At 43.7% G+C, this 20,594-nt stretch overlaps 1 protein-coding gene across 1 annotated transcript in view; it reads left to right on the forward strand.

The window, feature by feature from the left end:
* LOC143925675 (voltage-dependent L-type calcium channel subunit beta-4-like) overlaps positions 1-20,594 on the forward strand; it is a 111,818-nt gene extending 91,224 nt beyond the window's left edge. The window contains exons 2-5 of the mRNA XM_077450137.1: positions 9,834-9,953; positions 13,181-13,303; positions 17,146-17,276; positions 20,347-20,594. Coding sequence (XP_077306263.1) covers positions 9,834-9,953; positions 13,181-13,303; positions 17,146-17,276; positions 20,347-20,485 — 513 coding nt within the window. The 3' untranslated portion in view covers positions 20,486-20,594. The remainder of the gene's footprint in view (positions 1-9,833; positions 9,954-13,180; positions 13,304-17,145; positions 17,277-20,346) is intronic.

Consider the following 20,594-nt stretch of genomic DNA (forward strand, 5'->3'; position numbering starts at 1 on the left):
TTTAATTATTCAGGACATGAGGTATAGCCAACATGGTACAGGTGAAACAACCCATTCTTCAGGGCTTGTGCATTGATTTGTAATAAAATCTGGATGAAGTAACAGAAAAGCATTAATTAAAGTTATTGTAAAAGGTATAAGTTTTTTTTATTTTTTAACTGTTCAACTTTTTTTTTTTAAATAAAAAACACATAATACTCACCTGTTCTGTGCAACGTTTTTTCAAAAGGCAGCCTGATCCTCCTCTTCTCGGGGTCGCTGGCGCTCCTGGCTCCTTCACTTGCCGAGTGCCCCCATAGCAAGCTGCTTGATATAGAGGTAGGGTTGCACCGATGCCACTTTTTTAAGACCAAGACCAAGTACAAGTACCGATATTTTTTTAAATGTCATGTGACAATGGAACTGGTGGAATGCAGTACTGATGGCCACTGATAGGTGGTACTGATGAGGTGTGGACTGGGTCATTTTTTTTTTTTTTTCACAATCTTATTTTTAGAATAATTTTTTTAAATATAAATATATCCCTCTCTCTATATCTATATATCTCATGTTTTTGTTTTGTGTTGGGGGGGTGGGGAGTGGACCTGTTGGGGGGGCTAGGGGGACTTTGGGACGGTACAGGGGACACTCGGGAACCATCGATGGGGGAAGATATAGTCACCGAACTCCCTGTGTGGCTCTCAATAAAGCAGCTGAAAGCCGTGGAGGGGAGAGAAGGAGAAGCGTCCGTCAGCTGCTTTATTGAAAGACACACAGGGAGATTGGTGACTATATCTTCCCCCACACCGCCGCAGCGATCGTTCTTGAGTGTCCCCCCGTATCCTCCCCTGTATCATCCTAAAGCCCCCTTATACTTATAACATTCCTGAGTGTCCAGGTATCTGACTAGGCATCAGGAGCATTTGCAGGAATACAAGTACTCCTGAAAATGCTCAGTATCAGCACTGATACTGATGCTAGTATTAGTATCGGTGCACCCCCATATAGGGGCACTCATGTGAGCTCGCTCCTGAGCCAGTTCTGTGTCCATACTGATTGTATGATGAAAGTGTCCTCCCTCCTCACTGCCTCCTTCTGCTGTGTCTGAGCCAATGAGAAGGGAGAGAGAAGAGAGCCTCTGCTCTCATACACATTGCTGGAATGAGATTGGGCTCAGGTAAGTATTGGGGGGGGGGGGGTCTGCATAGAGAAGATTTTTTTTTTACCCTAATGTGGAGAATGCTTTAAGGTTAAAAAAAACTTCTGTGATTGCCTAAGCATGTGCATTTCCATCTTTTCTCCCAAAGACTGTTTTTGCACTTATGTCATGTTTGTTTTGTTGCTGCATAATCTTCAATAAAAGTTTATTATGGAAAAATACTTTAAGGCAGAATTGAGGCTCACAGATGTAAACTGTACACTGCCACTTGACACCATACTGTAGCTTTCTGTGATTTCCTCTTGTTTGTAGTCATGTGCAATTCGTTTCGTTACAAATTAGTTTTCAGGCTAAATTCAGGATATATTCGCTCGGACACAGCCGAATGAACCAAAGACTCTCGACGAGTGAATACGAAAACAAATTTTCCAAAAAATAAAATGAAAATCCAAAAGAACAAAAAACAATTCAACTTAAAGCGGAGTTCCACCCAAAAATGGAATGTCCGCTTTAAGAGAAGGTGACCCCCTGACATGCCACATTTGGCATGTAATTTTTTTGGGGGGGGGGGGGGTGCGGAAACCCTTTTTTTAGAGGGTTCCAGCTCCCACTCCCTCCTGGTGCACCCGTGGTGCCGGAAGGGAGATCAACTCTCCCCCCTCCCTCTCGGCAATCATCTGGGACACGTCACGGGTCCCAGGTGATTGCCCGGCCAGTCACAGCGCGCAGCATGGCTTGCGCATGTGCAGTGCATGCCTGGCTGTGAAGCCACAGCTGGGCGCCCACAGTGACAATGCTGGCGCCGCAGAGAGGAGGGGGGAGACAAGCGGGGCTTTGTTCCCCCGCGTCGCTGGACCCCGGGACAGGTAAGTGTCCGATTTATTAAAAGTCAGCAACTGCAGTATTTGTAGCTGCTAACTTTTATCTATTTATTTTTTCTTAAATTGGAACTCCGCTTTAAGGGTATAACTAATCATCTACATTCAGATAATTTTGCTTTTCGGATTTTAACCACTTGCCGACCAGCGCACGCCGATGTACGTCGACAGAATGGCACGGGCAGGCAAATGGGCGTATGTACGTCCCTTTAAATTTGCCGCCCTGCCATTGGGAGCGCGCCGCCGGCGGCGCGCTCCCGCGCTGGTCAGGACCCCCGTGAGTCCGGTCGCGGGACCCGCGGACTCTATCGCCGCGGGCATACCCGCGATCGTCTCACGCAGCGGCCAAATGAAGAAATGCCGTTTTTTACAAACATTTCTCCATTCTGCCTAGCAACTAGTGATGCTGATCTCTGCTCCATGTGATTGGAGCAGAGATCAGTGTTCACTAAATGAAAGCCCAACCCCCCCACAGTTAGTAACACACCCCTAGGAACACTTAACCCCTACACTGCCACCCACTGGTTAACCCCTTCACTGCCAGTGTAATTTACACAGGAATCACTGCATTTATATAGCAGTGATTACTGTATAAATGACAATGGTCCCAAAAATGTGTCAAAAATGTCTGATGGGTCCCCCACAATGTCGCAGTCACAATAAAAATCGCTGATCGCCGCCATTACTAGTAAAAAAAAAAAAAAAATTATTAATAAAAATGCTATAAAACTATCCCTATTTTGTAAACGCTATAACTTTTGTGCAAACCAATCAATAATCGCTTATTGCAATTTTTTTTTTACCAAAAATATGTAGAAGAATACGTATCGGCCTAAACTGAGGGAAAAAAATGTTTTTTTTTATATATTTTTGGGGGATATTTATTATAACAAAAAGTAAAAAATAATGTGTTTTTTTCAAAATTGTCGCTCTATTTTTGTTTATAGCGCAAAAAATAAAAACCGCAGGGGTGATCAAATACCACCAAAAGAAAGCTCTATTTGTGGGAAAAAAAGGACGTCAATTTTGTTTGGGAGCCACGTCGCATGACCGCGCAATTGTCAGTTAAAGCGACGCAGTGGTCTGGTCTTTGACCAGCAAATTGGTCCGGTCTGAAAGTGGTTAATTACTATTATAGTTTTTATTATTTTTATTTATTATTATTATAAACTGTTAAATTATAGGTATTGAAATTTCCTTTCAAATTTGGCTGTTAGTAAATGTGAGCGTAACTAATACGAATGCATCTGAAATTACAAATTATCCGAAGTAACGAATGACGCATCTAAACGAATAGAACAGAACGAATACGAATGCATCTGAAGTTACGAATATTTCAAAGTAACAAATGCTGATCATAACAAATGGTCCAAGGGGGAAAAAATGAAAAACAAAAAACACATTTTTCAGTAGTTCACAGGTCTACTAGTTGGTATTACAAATCATTGCACAAGCCCTGAAGAAAGGGAGTCCTTTCCCCTGAAATATGTTGGCTGTACCTATTAAAGCCAATTCCAGGATAATAAAAAAAATAAAAACTTTAATTTAACAAATTGGTAATTTACCACTTGACTGCCCGCCCACAATGTACTGCTGACGGGGGGCCTGCACAAGCAAGGTGGCGTACCCATATGTTGCTGTTTACTCCCGGGTTTAGGGCATGCGTGCCCCCCCACCACCACCAGCACCTGCTGTGATTGTATACAGTGAAAAATGAACATATTTGTTGCGCTCAATTGACAAACATAAAATATAAATGGCTGCACACACTATATTGCTGGAAACAATATGCAAAATATAAATAAATAAAAATATAGAAAATGTGGCGCACACAGGAAAAGTTAACACAATCCAAAAAATTCATCAAAGAACATACATGTAGAAAAATTAAGTAAGAAGTCCCAATATGGAGAAAAGCTTCCACTACTCAAAAGCAAATCTCGCTCCACCACATCGAACAGATAAGAAGATAGCGGGGTACCATCACCTTCACCCAATAAGAGGGACCCTTACCATCAATGTATAGATAATGCGCATGTAATAACACCAGTTCAGGTCAGCAATTCCTCCCAATCAGTAACCTGGAGCAGACTCTCTCAAAGCATGGAACGGGTATAGGAATCCTTGCGTGGCTCAATAATCATATAAATAGAATAAAAAAAATACTGCTCATTGCGCAAGTATCTTGAAAAATATTCATCAATTTATTGCTGTTAAAAGTTACACTCACATTTGGTTGAATGATTAATAAGAAAAATGAAGCGTCCAGCGCTTCAAAAGTAGCCGCTGTAGTATAGTTCATCCGCGTCCCACGTCAAGCCTGGCTCCTTTTTGAAAAAAAACTTTTTTTTTTTTAACCGTCTTATGCGAGCCACACAAGACGGTTAAAAAAAAAAAGTTTTGAATTTGAATGGGCTGCTATGCCTGTGTAGCACTGACTCCCGAAGAAGCGGCTGATTTGATTTTGGCCTGCACTCTAGTAACAAAACCCCACTAATTTGCCTCGGTCCCCTTGACACAGTTGTGGCGCAATGCAGTACAATATAATCTATCACAATATACCTGTATTGTCCTCTCAGGATCCACTGGCTCCACCTGCTGGGAGAAAACAATACTCCACACAACGAGGTACTTAACCAAAGTATATTTTACTATATATATTTGTAAATAGGTGATTACAACAATTGTACTGTCATCCAACATAGATTGACAGGACAATGAACTTTGGTAAAACAGTTACAAAATATATATATATATATATATATATATATATATATATATGAGCTCCCCCTACTTTTGTTGCTATGCGTGAGATCTCACTTCAAGTACTCAGTCTTTATCTTCTGATCTTCGCTAGCACTGGTAACTCCATATAAATTTGTAACCCTAGTGTTGCTTCCACAAATATAATACAGTGCTTGAAGTATGATAGTAAGTAGGCCTTATGCCTGCCTAGTGTCAGTTGCTATACGCCTCCTCCATGGGACTAAGTATACCAGCAAGGCCTGTATATAACTCTGACTAGGTGCAAAGTTTAGAAAACAGTGGTTAGCAACCCGCTCACCAACTGGATCGGAACCTTGGTATGGTAACTTTGCTCAAAATGAGTGTCTTTGGATCCTCTCAATCCGATCTGAGTCGCTGGAACTTCAGGTCACTCACACAACCGAGCACGGTTGCGCTCTGCACAGGCAATAGGTCGCTTCCTCCCGGGAGGCCTCTGCACAAGTCCTCACAGGCAAGCCATGCATTCCCAAGAGATCTAAAATGGCCGCTCCGGGTCCTTTTATCCCCTACCCAGCATGCAATGCAAGAGAGGGTGTCCATGGGTAGGTCACTCAGCATCAGGGGGGTCAACTCTCCAATGTAAATAACAGTCACTTCCTGTAAATAGTTCAATGCTTGAAAGTCAAATATCATTTAAGTTCACTTTCAGTATTTGGCCGCTAGATGGCGCCAAACACTAAGCTATAGAACCATCCATAGACTTTCATTATAATGCTAATACAAATCAGAAGACAAGGATATCGGCGCTACACCTGTAAACTTTTACGTTTAAAAATGCTCACATTTGTCAAGAAACTGCCTATGCAGATAAGGGGCGTTCTGTATCTGTAGATAAAAACAACCTGTGCAGCTCTGATCAAACTTAAAGAGGAGTTTGACTTAAAAGTGTTACTTCTGCTTATCTGATTCCACCCTCCCCCCTCCTGTCCCCCATTTGGCACCTTTCTGGGGGGTACCTGTTTTTTACAGGTACCCTGTACCCACGGGAGACTGTGTGCCGCGGTGAAGTACGTCAGCAGCTCTGGCCTCCCTCACCTTCTGCTGGGCCAGTGTAGAAAGCGCAGCATGCTTCGTGCATGCGCGTTAGGAACCCGACCATGAAGCTGAAAGGCTACACTGCCAGGTTCCCTTAACAGCAATGGCGGGAGCAGCACCGGATCAATCGATGTAAACATTGACTGTGGTGCCGACATCACTGGACTCCAGGACAGATAAGTGTTCTAATGTTAAATGTATAGTATATGTAGCTGCTGACTTGCTGAGATGTTGCTAAGACACTCCCAGTTGATGCAAACCCCCATCACATGTTCGTTCTCTCTCTCTCTATCTCGGCCAGGAGCCAGCCGAGACCATACAAGTGCCTGCTACAGTGTGTTCGAGCGGCTCTGGTGAAGGCGTTGCCCGAGCGTGTACTGTGATGTCTTGGTGCAAGGGAGCCAAGCAGAGTGCCCAGAGCCTTGTGGTTGGGTCTGTGGGATGGGAGCAAGGTAGGCCAGGAGCGGGACCATCAGTGCTGTTTGGACTGGAAGGACCACATGGCTTGGAGAGAGACTGTCACTGTGACTAATCTGTACTGCTGCTCACTGCTGTCAGTATGACGGAGAGTCAATTTCATGTATGTGTGCCGCCCATTCTAATTTCTTGCCCTCCTGTCCCTGAGCTACTTGCTTACTATATCGAAAATAAAATAAGAAATCATTTTTTTGCCTTATTATCTACCTTAAATCACATTGCTAATTACATATTGTACTTGTTTGCAGCCTAAATTGAGAAATTTGTACTTAAAACTGTAATTTTATAACTTTTGGAAATGGCAGTAAAAACTTGGCTGTGCCAGTAAATTTTGGGTGTCGTGTCAGTAAATTTCAATCTGTTATGTTGGCAACACATGTGTGGAGGGATTGAGAAAATTGCTCCTGTGATGGTGGAGATGAGCAGTGATGGCTGGGAGTACCCTAGCAACAAGCCAGGATGAGAGGATGACCTCTCTAGGACTTTTTCGGTCAGGCTTTGAGTGGTATGTAAATGGCCTACACCTATTTTAAGGACATTATTCAACTTTAGTCAAAGCTGCAGTGTGTTTTTTGGCTACAGACACCCCTTACCTGCATAGGCAGTTGCAGCGGATGACATTTGGGATCAAATGTCACACACATTGTAAATTTAGTTTTTGCCTCAGGACCTTACAGTACTGAGGGTTAATTGTGTAGTTAAGCCTTAACACCAGTCTGGCCAGGCCATGATTGATGTTCTGTCTGGTCATGTGAGCGGTGAGGTGCACATGACAGGCTAGAACCAGGCCTGGTTGGATGTTTGGGTATGGTCCTCTCGGAGCCAATCAGCGGGAGTGCTGGGCCCGCTGGGGAGTCTGGGAGGGGGTACTTAAGCAGGTGTGGGTCACGTGTTCGGGGTTCCGGAGTTGTTCGAGAGACCCGTGTGGTCTGTTCTGGTTCCAGGACCAGGGTAGCCCTGTGAGGGGTCCCGTTTACAGGGTGTTTGACATCCCGCAGCATGTTCCTGTCAGTGGCTCCTGATAGACCCGACTGGTCTGGGGTAGGGATCTGTCTGTTCCCGAGTCTCGGAATCGGCTGGTCCGAGGCGCTGTAACTGAGGGAGGATTCAAAGTGTCCGGGTGTGCTCTCGGCTTGGAGGGGCACCACAGCTCATGCAAGTGACCGGGGGAGGACTCTTCGGAGGAGGGCCGGCAATTGGCATCCTGAGAAGTGCCTGGTTACTGAGTTGGGAAGGACATTGACGAGTCCACACTTTTCCAGTACCTCAAAGGAAGCGGGAAACGTTCCAGGTATGGTTGGGAAAAGGTTCCTGCATCTTCAGTTGATTGTTCAAGTTTGAGTCAATGTGCTGACTGTCATAACTTCTGGCTAGAGGTTGTTCAGCCTTGAAGTACCCAGCTGCGAGTGGCTACTCTCTGGGTGGAAGTAGAGACTTTGTTAAACCAGCAGTTCAAGGTACCTGAGTTCTTCACACGTGCCCTCTGTTCCCAAAGTGAATGTGTTTTGTGAGAGTTCTACTGCAAAATAAAACCTTTTGAAAGGACTTTATCTGTGTCAGTGTACAAGTATTTGGATATCAACCCTGGGAACCCCTAGACGTGGAGGAGCAGGCCAGGAGAAGGTAACCGGAAACCCATTAAGTCAAGGCCGCCCTGGTTATGGCCGCTACAGTTTTTTGGTAAAGGTGAACTTACTTTTTAAGCAATACAGATAGGTCATCTTCCTTCCCTCAACTGGTGATTGGACAAGGGAGGAGCAGCAACCAACTGATAAGCTCATCCCTATGTTCTCTCAGTTTTTTTCAGCATGTTTGTCAGTGTATGCATGTGTATGCAGCACTGCTGTATGACTCCACGTGCTGCCCCTCTCTCTACCAGCCTGGGTTCTACTGGATGGATTACAAAGGGTGATTCTAGATCAAAATCAAGTATTTACACTGGATGCATTAGCCGCTTTGTGCCCGCCCTATAGCCGAAATAAGGCTACAGAGCGGACGCTAACGGCCGGGAGGCCGTTCCTGAATGGCCTCCTGTTTACTTCCGCAATGCGTGCTCCCGCGAGCGCGCATCGGGGAAGTTCTGTGCTGGCCGTGTTCCCTTGGACACAGCCAGTCACAGATCGCTGTAAACGGCCAATCACAGCAGCCGTTTACAGCGTGATCGGCGTGTCCAATGTGAGATGATCTCATATGTAAACATATGAGATCATCTCTCAGCGGCGCTCTCCCTCCTCACACAGACAGCGTGTGAGAAGGGAGAGATTAACGGCTGCAGCGGCCGTAAGTTTAAAAAAAAAAAAAAATGCCATCCTCACCCAGTGCCATCCTCCCCAGAGCCACCTGTTAGTGCTATCTGTTCCCAGTGCCACCTGTTAGTGCTATCTGTCCCCAGTGCCACCTGTTGTCAGTGCCATTTGTCCCCAGTGCCATCTGTCACCAGTGCCACGTATAAGTGCCATCTGTCATCAGTGCCACGTGTCATCAGTGCCACGTATCAGTGCCATCTGTCATCAGTGCCACGTGTCATTGTCCTGGTGCTCCAGGGCCTTCAAAAGTGTAATAGGTAGTCAACAAGTTAGATGTGTAATTTATGTTCCTAGAACACATGATGGCGCTCCCTGCATGTTGGGCCTCTCTATGTGGCCAGGCTGTGAAAAAGTCCCACACATGTGGTATTGTAATACTCAGGAGAAGTAGCAGAATTTTTTTGGGGGTGTCATTTGTGGTATACACATGCCACGTGAGAGAAATAACCTATTACAACAACAATTTTGTGGGGAAAAAAAAATCTTAATTTTGAAAAGAATTGAGGGAAAAAATGACAACATCAAAAAGCTCACCATGCCTCTTACTAAATACCTTGGAATGTCTACTTTCCAAAAAGGGGTCATTTGCGGGGTATTTGTACTTTCCTGACTTGTTCGGGTCGCAAGAAGTGAGATAGTCCACCAGTACATCAGATGTGATCAATTTTGTGCGATTCGCACCACAGCTTGTAGACTCTCTAACTTTCTCAAAGACCAAATAATATCCACTAATTTGGGTTATTTTTACCAAAGATATGTAGCAGTATAAATAGTGGCCAAAATTTATGATGAAAAATTAATAATTTGCATAATTCTGTCACAGAAACAAAGAAATATGCGTTTTTTTTTCAAAATTTTCGGTCTTTTTCATTTATAGCGCAAAAAATAAAAACCCCAGAGGTGATCAAATACCACCAAAAGAAAGCTCTATTTGTGGGAAAAAAAGGACAAAAAATTTATTTGGGTACAGTGTTGCATGACTGAGTAATTGTCATTCAAAATGTTAGAGCACCGAAAGCTGAAAATTGGTCTGGGCAGGAAGGGTGTTTAAGTGCCTAGTAGGCAAGTGGGTAAAAAGTACAGTTAATTTGGTTTTGTTTTTTTGTTTTTTATGAATGCAGTATATAACTGCAATCTATGTTTGGGTTTTTTTTGTTCAGCTTTAAGACATTATACTCCTTGATGACCTAATTCCTTTTCTCTGTTTTGTAGGGCTCAGCAGATTCTTACACAAGCAGACCATCAGATTCTGATGTATCTCTGGAAGAGGACAGAGAAGCAATACGCCAAGAGAGAGAACAGCAAGCCGCAGTACAACTTGAGAGAGCCAAAGTAATGCCTGATGACTTCCACCAATAACCTATTTCTAGCTAAAGCCGACTCACAACATAAACCTACAATACCAACAGCAAAAGTGACATCCACTTCTGGCAAAACGAGCTTAAAGCGGTTGTATACCGCTGGACATTTTTTTTTTTTTCCCTCATACTGCAAGGTAAAGTCATAACGTGCTAGTATGCACCGCATACTAGCACATTATGTGATACTTGCCCTAAAACTAAGCTGTTCCAGTGCCGCAATGTCAGTGCTGGAGCCACTTCCATTCTTACCAGTCTTGCTTCCGGGTTCAATGGCTCCGACTCTGATTGGCTCGACCCACGATAACTTCCCTCCTCGTTCACGGCGCAGAGCTCGGAAAGAACGGAATCCGTGGCCGCTCCTTCAGAGCGCATACGCTAATGGTGTCACTGGCTGCTTGTAATGTAAATATCTCCTAAAAGGTACACTTTAGGAGATATTTAGACTACCTATAGATAAGCCTTATTATAGGCTTACCTATAGGTAAATGTCAGCAGAGGAAGTTTACTTCCTCTATAAGGTGGCCTTATACTGAGTGAATTTTGGCCAGTTTTTAATAAACAGGCAGACCTTTGCTCATTGGGTGTCCCTGCCAGCCACACTCCATTCAACAAAAGTTGATCATTCAATTGACATTTGTTGAGGGAGCCTGCTGCAAAATTTAGAGTTGAAGAGCAGCTGCAACCAATCGGATCCAGCCACTGTTTGAGTATTCTGACAGCCGTTTCTGGCTATTAGAATACAATAGCCCAGCAAGGGAATTTTCCATCCACCCTGTTTAGCGTGAATAGAGTAATCTGCTAGGCTTCTCTTCTCTTTTTTTTTTTTTTTTTTTTTTTTTTTTTTTTTTGCTTAGGCTGAGCAAAAGAAATCTATCAGTGTTTGACCAGCTTTACAATTTTGCGGCCTCCTTATTTCGAAGGGCTTGTTTAAAGGCTTGCGGTTTGTGGGTGTTAGAAATGTGCAATTGAGACATGTTTTTAGCACTGCCAAGCCCCCCCCCCCCTCCTCCCATAAGCTGTAATGGCAGCGGACATGGGTGTTCACTTGTTGCAATGCTTTGCGTCTGTAGCAAAAATAAGCGGACAATCTTCTGCTGCAAATGCCCTGCAACTGCGTGCAATACATGTGTTTGCAGCATATGTGTACAGCAGTTACGGGCTTAAAACGGGCAGTGAGGAGGCATCACATCCCCCCCCCCCCCCACACTGCCTGTCAATTGGCTCTGAAAAGCAATCTGATCAAAGATCGCTTTTCAGAGGAGTGGTAGTGTAGACGCAAGTCTACATTTTACCTTGTGTGTGTGATCACTCTTCTGCCCCGTACACATGATCGGACATTCCACCAGCAAAAGTCTGATGAGAGCTTTTGGTCGGAAAATGCGACCGTGTGTATGCTCCATCTGAGTTTTGCTGGCAGAATTTGGCCAGCAAAAGATTGAGAGCATGTTCTCTATTTTTCGGTCGGAAAAAGTTTCGATTGGAAATTCTGATCGTCTATACAAATTCCGACGCACAAAATTTCTATGCATGCTCAGAAACAATTCGACGCATGCGCAGAAGCATTGAACTTAATTTTCTTGGCTCGTCGTAGTGTTGTATATCACCGCGTTCTTGACGGTCAAAAGTTCAGAGAACATTTGTGTGACTGTGTATGCAAGCCGGAATTCCGTCGGAAAAAACATCCAAGTTTTTTCCAGAGGAAAATCCGCTTGTGTATACGGGGCATAACTCTTCGGTGTGTTATAATTATAGGGAATCTGTTTGCCAATTCAGGGCAAAGTCCAGTTCACTTGACAAGGCACTACACATTGATGCCTATAACCCTATATAGTGCAGTTTAAGCAGTGTAGCCTGCAGCTAGCACACGTCTCCCATGGTTAAGAGAAGTGGGATTTATCTTTCTTTTTTATGAATAGTGTAGGACCCACTGATGGGGTACTTTGGTGCAGTGGTGGGCTTAAGCATGGTATGGCCATATGATGTGACTAAATCCCCATACTTACTCATTAATATTAGGTGGCTAATGTGTGCGCTATTCTTTGGTTCTTTTTATATATAGGTCTTTAAAGCAGCACCAATTTTAGATATTCACATTTAAGGTGTGCCCCCCCCCCCCCAACTGTGTGTATGTGTGTGTGTATATGTATATATATTGCCAAAAGTTCCTCCACCCCAAACTTGCTCATCCATGTCTTTATGGACCTTGCACTGGTCCAAATCATTTGGTGGAGGGGGGATCATAGCATAGGGTTGTTTTTCAGGCTTGGGTTTGGCCCCTTAGTTCCAGTGAAGGGAAGTCTTAAGGCGTCAGCATACCAAGACATTTTGAACAATTTCATGCTCCAAACTTTGTGGGAGCAGTTTTGGGATGGCCCCTTCCTGTTCCAACATGACTGCGCACCAGTGCACAAAGCAAGGTCCATAAAAACATGGATGAGCGAGTTTAGGGTGGAGGAACTTGACTGGCCTGCACAAAGTCCTGATCTCAACCCTATAGAACACCTTTGGGATGAATTAGAGTGGAGACTGAGCCAGCCCATCTTGTCTAAAATCAGTGACTGACCTCACAAATGTGCTCCTGGAAGAATGGTCAAACATTCCCATAGACACACTCCTAAACCTTGTGGACAGCCTTCCCAGAAGAGTTGAAGCTGTTATAGCTGCAAAGGGTGGGCCAACTTAATATTGAACCCTACAGACTAAGACTGGGATGCCATTAAAGTTCATGTGTGTAAAGGCAGGCGCCCCAATACTTTTGGTAATATAGTTTATGTACCTAATATAGAGTAGGGAAGATTCAAAACTCATATCGGGTTATTTTTTTTTTTTATCTGTGACCTCCTGGGCATTTCCTTTCAGTTCCTATCCTGGAGACATAACAGGAAATGAACGTAAATCTTCCCAAAATGAGAATTTTTATCTTTGACAGTTGTCACCAGAACATTTGTACCGATTGGAAGATTTTCCTTCACCTCTTGTTCTTCAACCCATGGTTGAAGGAAAGAAAATTGCATAATGTATGGCTTGGCTAGCATGGCCTATGGCCATATCAACATGCGGCTCAGCATTCGGGGGGTGGGGGGGGGGTTGTAACCGCAGATTAATAGTCTGTAAACAAGGCCTCAATGTAGGTTTTACAGTAATTAATGTATAATATTGCTGATGCTCTGTATTCATGATGGCTGTATGTGTCTTTAGACAAAACCGGTGGCATTTGCGGTAAAGACGAATGTGAGCTACTGCGGAGCTCTGGACGAAGATGTCCCTGTACCAGGCACTGCCATCTCCTTCGATGCCAAGGACTTTTTACACATTAAGGAGGTAAATCTAGGATGGATTTCTCTTGCCACCTGTCACTAGCTAATAAAACATCCACGGTCAGACTACGGCTTGTTTAGGCTAAAAGGAAAACTGACCAGCTGCCAGGCCTTGCAAGACAGGATGATTAACCTCTTCGGCATAACAGACCTTTGCCAGCTGGATTTTTGATATAGCCCTCATCTGCCGCAGAGCTATAAAGCAATGATATTCAAGCAGCTGGAAAACAGATGTCAATAATGGACTTTTTTTCCTAGGTGGTTTCTGCTTTAGACTGTGCTCACTGGCCATCCAGACCTAGATGGGGCTACTGGTATGACCGTAAGGCCCCATTCACACCTGAGCATAGTGTTTTTGGGCATAAAGTAAAAAAAAAGGTTCCATAACTTGTTTGAGCTTCAGGCGTTTTGAAGTGAAGATGTGAACCATCTCCATAAAGAATAATTTATTTTGTTCCCCTCCAGTGTTTTTTAGCTTCGGGCTTCAAGCTACAAAACGCTCAGGTGTGAGCTAAGGGCTCATGCGCACTGCACCTCAAAGAAGCGGCTCTAACAGGCTTTTGAGCTAGATTTTTTTTCTGCCTGGAAACTCCCCTCCGTGTTAGCCAATATGTCCATGCAGGGCTGTCTTTAATATTGACTGGACCCTAGGCAAACATTTTCTTGGGGCCCCCTCTTCCATGCAATTTCGCTCTCTGTATGCTTTGAGACATACAATAAATAGCAGCTAGCCTCAAAATTAGTTTACTGAATCAGATCAGGCAGCGATTGCGATTGGTTGCCAGAGGTTAGTGTATCATTACCGCTCACTTGCTGCTAGAGATTACAGCACACATTATGACTCACTGTTATTTTCTAGAGGTTACAGCACATGACTTCTGCTTGTTGATTGGTTGCTGGAGATTGCTGTACATCAATACTGCTCACTGATTGAATGCTAAAGGTTACTGAACATCTATACCACTCACTAGTTGGTTGTTAGAGGTTACTGCACATTACTGCTCAGTGCTCACTAATTGGTTGCAAGAGGTTAGTGCATAGCATTACTGCTCACTGATTGGCTGCTAAAGCTTACAGCACATCATCTCCTCTGCCTGCATATTCACATGCACCAAATTCAGGGTGCTGTGGCACCATGTTATTTTGAAGAATCCACCTCCAGTTTGCTTACTATTGCAAAACATGATGTTAAGCTTAATGACCACAATTGTAGGCAGGACTTTCAAGCATGCTCCTTTACCTCCCCAGTGGGCAGCATTCAGCAGAAATGATAGTGGATGTGACCTCAGGGGGACATGATATACATATGAATTCCACCTCTATTTAAATATCAATTTACATATTAATACCGCCACTATTTACATATCAATGCGGATTATTTACATGTAAACACAGGGTTTTGCAGGTGAGCCATCTGTACATGGCAATAGGGCAGAGCTGGGCAGCAGAAGTTTACACTGAGATATCGGGACACAGCACGGGACTAAAACTTCAAGGGATAAGGGAATTTAAACTGGGATAGTTGGCAAATATTAGGCAGCTGCTTTGGGCCCCACTACAATGATGGGGCCCAGGGCAGCTGTCCCTTTTGCCCTGCCTTAAAAACGGTCCTGTGTCCATGCATACTATTGCTTTTCCAGGCTTTTACAGGCATATGCTCTTACAGACGGAACCCCCCCCCCCCCCCCACCAAACACTTTTTTGAGAGGAGCTTTCAAGCAGAAAAGACACACCCAAAAACACGCAAAATAGTATGAAAAAGCTCAAAGAAGCCTGAAACCGCACACAAAAAAATTAGGAAAAAATGAGCTGAAGGGAGGGTTTGTGAAAAAAAATGCTTATGCTCAAAGAAGCTCTAAGTAACTCAAAGGAGCTCAAAAAAAGTGCAAAAGAGCCCAAAAAATACAAGCTTCTTGAAGCTGAAATAAAAGCTCAAATGCCTGTAAAAGCAGCTCTTTTTTTTTTTTTTTTTGAGCTGCAGTGGGCATGCACCCTAAAAAAGTATGCATTAGAAGTTTGTTAAAGACTAACTCCTGCCAGACAGGCCCCTCTTACATTAAAGCTGTACAGCGGCCGCAAGTCATGTGACCATAAGGTTCTTAGAAGCGACGAGGTGGTCACCTCTATTTGGGACACAAGCTTTCAATTGGCATACTTTGGAACCCGGCCAATCAAGGGTTGAGTTCTATGGGCTTGGTGTAACCTTATATATTTCACACAGTGTTCCAATTTTACTTGAGGTTCTATATCAACAACGTATTTCCTGATATTCATTAATGGTTCCATATCGTATATAGGGGGTTATTTACGAAAGGCTTTGCACTGAAAGTGCACTTGGAAGTGCAGTAGCTCTAAATCTAAGGGGTAGCTTTGAAATGAGGGGAAGCTCTGCTGATTTTATCATCCAATCATGTGCAAGCTAAAATGCTGTTTTTAATTTTCCTTGCATATCCCCCTCGGATCTACAGCGACTTTACTTCCAAGTGCACTTGTAGTGCAAAGGGGATTTTCCTTTTAATAAATACCCCCCAAAGTGTTTATCACTACAGCCTGGTTGACTTAAGTGGTATATGCCCCTTTAAGGCCACCATCTCTGGTAAGCCTTGATACAATTGGTGGCAGTTTCCTCACAAGATTCTCTTCCACTCCTTCTCAACATGTCTATTTTGAAAATTTTAGAAACTTTATAAATGATGCTCCATTGTTCTTTGATGCCAATCAACATTTCACGTGGTGGACTTTATATATATCTCTATTTTTTTTTTTTTCTATTTTTTTTTTCTTTCTATTTTGTCAGTCCATTGGCATTTGATATTCACTTGATGGATTTTGTGTCACAATTTGCTAGTATTGTTGACATTTATCACTTTTTACACATAATTTAAGTGCTGCATTTTTCTTGCATTTTTCTATTTTTGTGTTTGTGCTGTTGGTCTTTTGCCTGTGCTGGCTGCTTTTTATTATTATTATATGTTTTTGATTTATATCCGGTACCGGTATTTACAAGGCTCGTTTTTATAGAAGACTTACACAGTGTGCTATGCCAGGCTCTTATAGAGGGGCTCACATAGACTGACTTATATGGGTCAACAACCACTTTAATGGTCCCGTAATCTATTTTCCACTAAATAATTTCCTACTGTGTTTTTCTGCTTCCTTGTAATATCTTATATGAGCGATTAAACCTCTCCTTTTCCTTCTCACTTCTGTTTGTTTGGACCAAGCAGTGCACAGTAGTTGCGTTCCTCTGCAATTCCCCATGCACACTATAAGCCCCTATAATCCATAGTTCATCTTGTGGGCTTTTTTACGTGGGGCCACATATATCTGTTTCTCCTTTTGTGCACAGGGACCGGGGTCTCACCGAGAGCCCTGGGCCCCATACAAACAGAGGGTACATCGGTGGCAACTGGCTTGCGAGCAGAGTGGATTTTCCCTACACACACCTTGCAGTGCCATATGGTGGAATTAGAAGCCTATTCAGACAAAATTTCAGCAGAGGTAAAGTTAGGTTTTTTGTTCAAATTAAGATGGGCAAGAACCCATTAAGGGGGGAGCTCTCATTGCTTAAGTCAAGACTTCTACCTCTTTATGGGGAGATCCAGCAGGCATCCCACCAAATGAGAGCCCACCAAAACTCATATCCAGCAACTGTTTTCAGGGTTGTCTACGGATCACACATAGGAAAGGCAACCTTCTAGAAAATACTACAAATGCTAGTTTAGAATGGGTCCCATCTATACCCCATCCCACAGGAGGCCCTTTAGCCCCCTTCCATTCTCCATAGAATATGTATATATGTGTGTGTATATGAAATATTTTACTGCAAACTATTCACATTTTTAGAAATACAACAATGACTGGTGGATTGGGCGGTTGGTTAAAGAAGGCTGTGAAATCGGCTTCATTCCAAGTCCTCTGAGGTTGGAGAATATACGAATTCAGCAAGAACAGAAGAGGGGAAGATTTCATGGAGGGTGAGTAATCATAACATTTTGGATTAAAGTGGTGGTAAGCCCTGTTACACCATTTAAGTGTTGATTTTAGAGACACTGCAGAGAAAAACAACCTATGCTTAAAGCAGTAGTAAACCGCAGTTAAAGGGGAAAAAAAAAATCTTCACGTACTAGCACATTATGAGAGACTTAAAGCTAAGCCCTCCAGCATCGTGCTGTCACTGCTGAGGGAACTTCCATCTTCACCTGGTCTTTGTTTACGGGTTTGCGGCCTCCTGTTACATGACCGGTCGGGGGCACGATGACGCCATTCCCCCGCATGCGTGCAGAGGCTGCTGATTACGGCATGGGCTCTGAAGGTTGGCATGGTATGCCAGACCTTCAGATTGCATGTGCCGGTGAGGTTACTGGCTGCATGCACTCTGAATCTCTTAAACCGTGCAAGTTTAGGAGATATACACAGTACCTACCGGTAAGCTTTATTTATTATAGAAAAAAAAGTGAGTTTACTACAAATTTCCCGTGAATCTGCCCAAGATTTGAAAGCGCCGCTGTGTGAATGACATATCGGGGGACTCGCATTTGAGATGCTATTCATTTGAATAACACACCAAATTGCGGTGCAGGTCTGCCACAATTGTCGTGGTAAATCGCACTGCAATCATGGTGACCCACATCGCAGGAAGCATGCCGCCCATAAGTAGCTCCTGAACTTATTTTTGGGGTGACATGCTTCCCACGATGCAGGTTGCCGCAATTGCAGCATGATTTATCGCTCGACAATCACGGCAGACCCGCACTGCGATTTGATGTGTCATTCAAATGAATTGGCATCTCAAATGCGAATCCCACGATTTGTCATTCACACATCGGCGCTTTCAAATTGCAGGCAGATTTGCAGCAAATCTGCCCGAAATTCAAAACGCTGTAGTGTGAATGCAGCCTAAAGGAGAAGTTAGGCTATACGTCTCCTGGGGATCACAGGAGTGCACTTTGTTCTGCACTCCTGTGTCCCAGATTCAGCTGTCGGCTGACATCACAGAGCTGCTCCAGGCTCTGCAGGGATCTTGACAATAATGGGAGATCCCAGGGGAAGGATTTTGCCTCCTCAGCAAGCAGAACAGTGAGCAGCGTGGTAGTGACATCAACAAATCTCACTCCAAATCTTCTGAGATCAGCAGTCAGACAGCAGTGCCTTAGATCTCACGCTACAGATATAAATCTGTGAGGCTGTAGGCACAGGAGTACCTAGGTACAATCACATAGCAGAAAGTCGCTTCAGGAGCTTCAAGGGGCATTTTCAGGGTACTGCTTCAGCACAAATGACATTTTATTTATTTTAGGTACTTATATAGCGCCCTCAGTTTACGCAGCGCTTTACATATACATTGTACATTCACAACGGACATTTCTAGATGTTCACTTGAAAAGTTAATAGGGAGCCACTGAGTGATTAAAGCGGATCTTCACTGCATCTGAGCACCACAAACCAAAAACGCTATTTAATTCATTTTTTATATTTAAAGCAAACTCCGCCATGCTTTATCAATTCAAATCACTTTGAAAACAGCCCCCCTAGCATTTCTGGTCGTGGCCACCCTGAGAAGGGGCAAGTGATTCATGTAGCATTTACTTTCCTGCAATCCATCTACCCTTAGCTGAAAGTGTTACTAAACCCACAATAGTAAAAACAATGTGGAAATGCAGTAAAGCATGCCTGTTATACTCACTGTGGAAAGGGTTAGTCCTCTGCATTGTGTGTAAAGGCTGTTTGATCCTGTCTTCTCTGACCCTCCCCTTCTTCAACTATCCTCAATCTATCTCCTGATTGAGCAGGTGCAGCTTATCCCCAAGGCTCTGTTCTGTTTGTGTTTTGCTAGAGAGTTTTTTTTTTTTTTCTTGGGAGAGTGCATGTGATCAGCCCAGGGCCAATCAGCACTGTCCAAACAGAGTGATGGGGGTCCTGTAGCCTTAGCAGACAATCAAGGGAGAATGAAAACTCCTACAAGCTTTAACCAGACAATGAAAGAAATCACAAGACTGCTTTATACTGCTGATGAGAAAAAGTATTCATATTTACTAAAATAATTGCATTTCCATGTTTTGTGCTGTGGGAGACCAGATATAGTGAATTCAGGGTTCGGAGTTTAGTAACACTTTAAAATGGAGTTCCACCCAAAAGTGGAACCTCTGCTCATTTGTTTCCTACCCCCTCTGGTGCCACACTTGGCACCTTTCTGGGGGGGGAGCGGGGGGGGGGGGGATACCTGTCTTTGACGGGTATCCTGTTCCCACTTCCAGGAGCCATAGCTGTGGATATTGACGTCCATGTGAGGTTCCGTCCTCCTTCCCCTGTCGCCGGGCCAGTAGGAGAGAGGAACAAAGCCTTGCACATGCACAGTAGGGTTCCTGGCGTGAAGCCGTTAGGATTCCCTGCTGGATTCCTTTACCCACAATGTCGGTGGCAGCACCCGACAGCACCCGACAGCTGAAGGAAACATCAGCTGCAGTGCCGACATCGCTGGACTCCAGGACAGGTAAGTGTTCGATTTATTAAAAGCCAGCAGCTGCAGTATGTGTAGCTCTTGGCTTTTAATTTTGCAGCGGTGGGCGGACCTCCACTTTAAGCATGCATGCAGGATAGTGGTGCTTAGCTGAGAAAACTCCTCCTCCTACCCTCCTGAAGACTTCTGGGATGTATGACCTCACTTCCTGGTTTCTTGCCCAGGCAAATAACAGAAGAAATGTAGAAAAAAAAAGTTTAAAACAAGTAAATATGATCTACTTTTCTATCTTTTACTAATGCTAGCAGCATGAGGATTAAAAATAGTCCATGTTTTTTTCATTACAATGATATGTACCATTTGCAACAGTCTTAATTGTTATGTTCTCTTTTGTTAAAATAAAAAATGTATGGATAAAAAATAGTCAATGTTGATTGGGAGAGTTAAGTTCCACTTTAGGACCACCATAATAGGTACAATAAAATATAAGTTTGGCTGTACTTGGCTGTGAACAGCCTTTGAAATGTATTGTGCATTACATATAATTTGCTTGACTGGTTTAACCATAACCTTTTTTTTTCCAACAGTAAATTAAGTGGCACATCATCATCCAGTCTCGGGGAAATGGTATCGGGTACGTTTCGAGCAACCCCTCCATCTGCTGGTGAGACTTCTCAGGCAATGCATTTAGATGTGATTCCAGACTGGCCACGCCCCCCACGTTGAGTGTCCTCAGCCATAACTTGCTGGCGTAATAGCCCACAACTCCAGTGATCTGTGTAAAATCCAATCAATTCCATTCAATGTCATCTCTACAGTTGTCTGTCTGGCAGTC

The sequence above is a fragment of the Lithobates pipiens genome, unplaced genomic scaffold (assembly GCF_037356315.1).
Source record: "Lithobates pipiens isolate NorthernLeopardFrog02 unplaced genomic scaffold, aLitPip1_a1.2 Scaffold_22, whole genome shotgun sequence".
Taxonomy (NCBI): domain Eukaryota; kingdom Metazoa; phylum Chordata; class Amphibia; order Anura; family Ranidae; genus Lithobates; species Lithobates pipiens.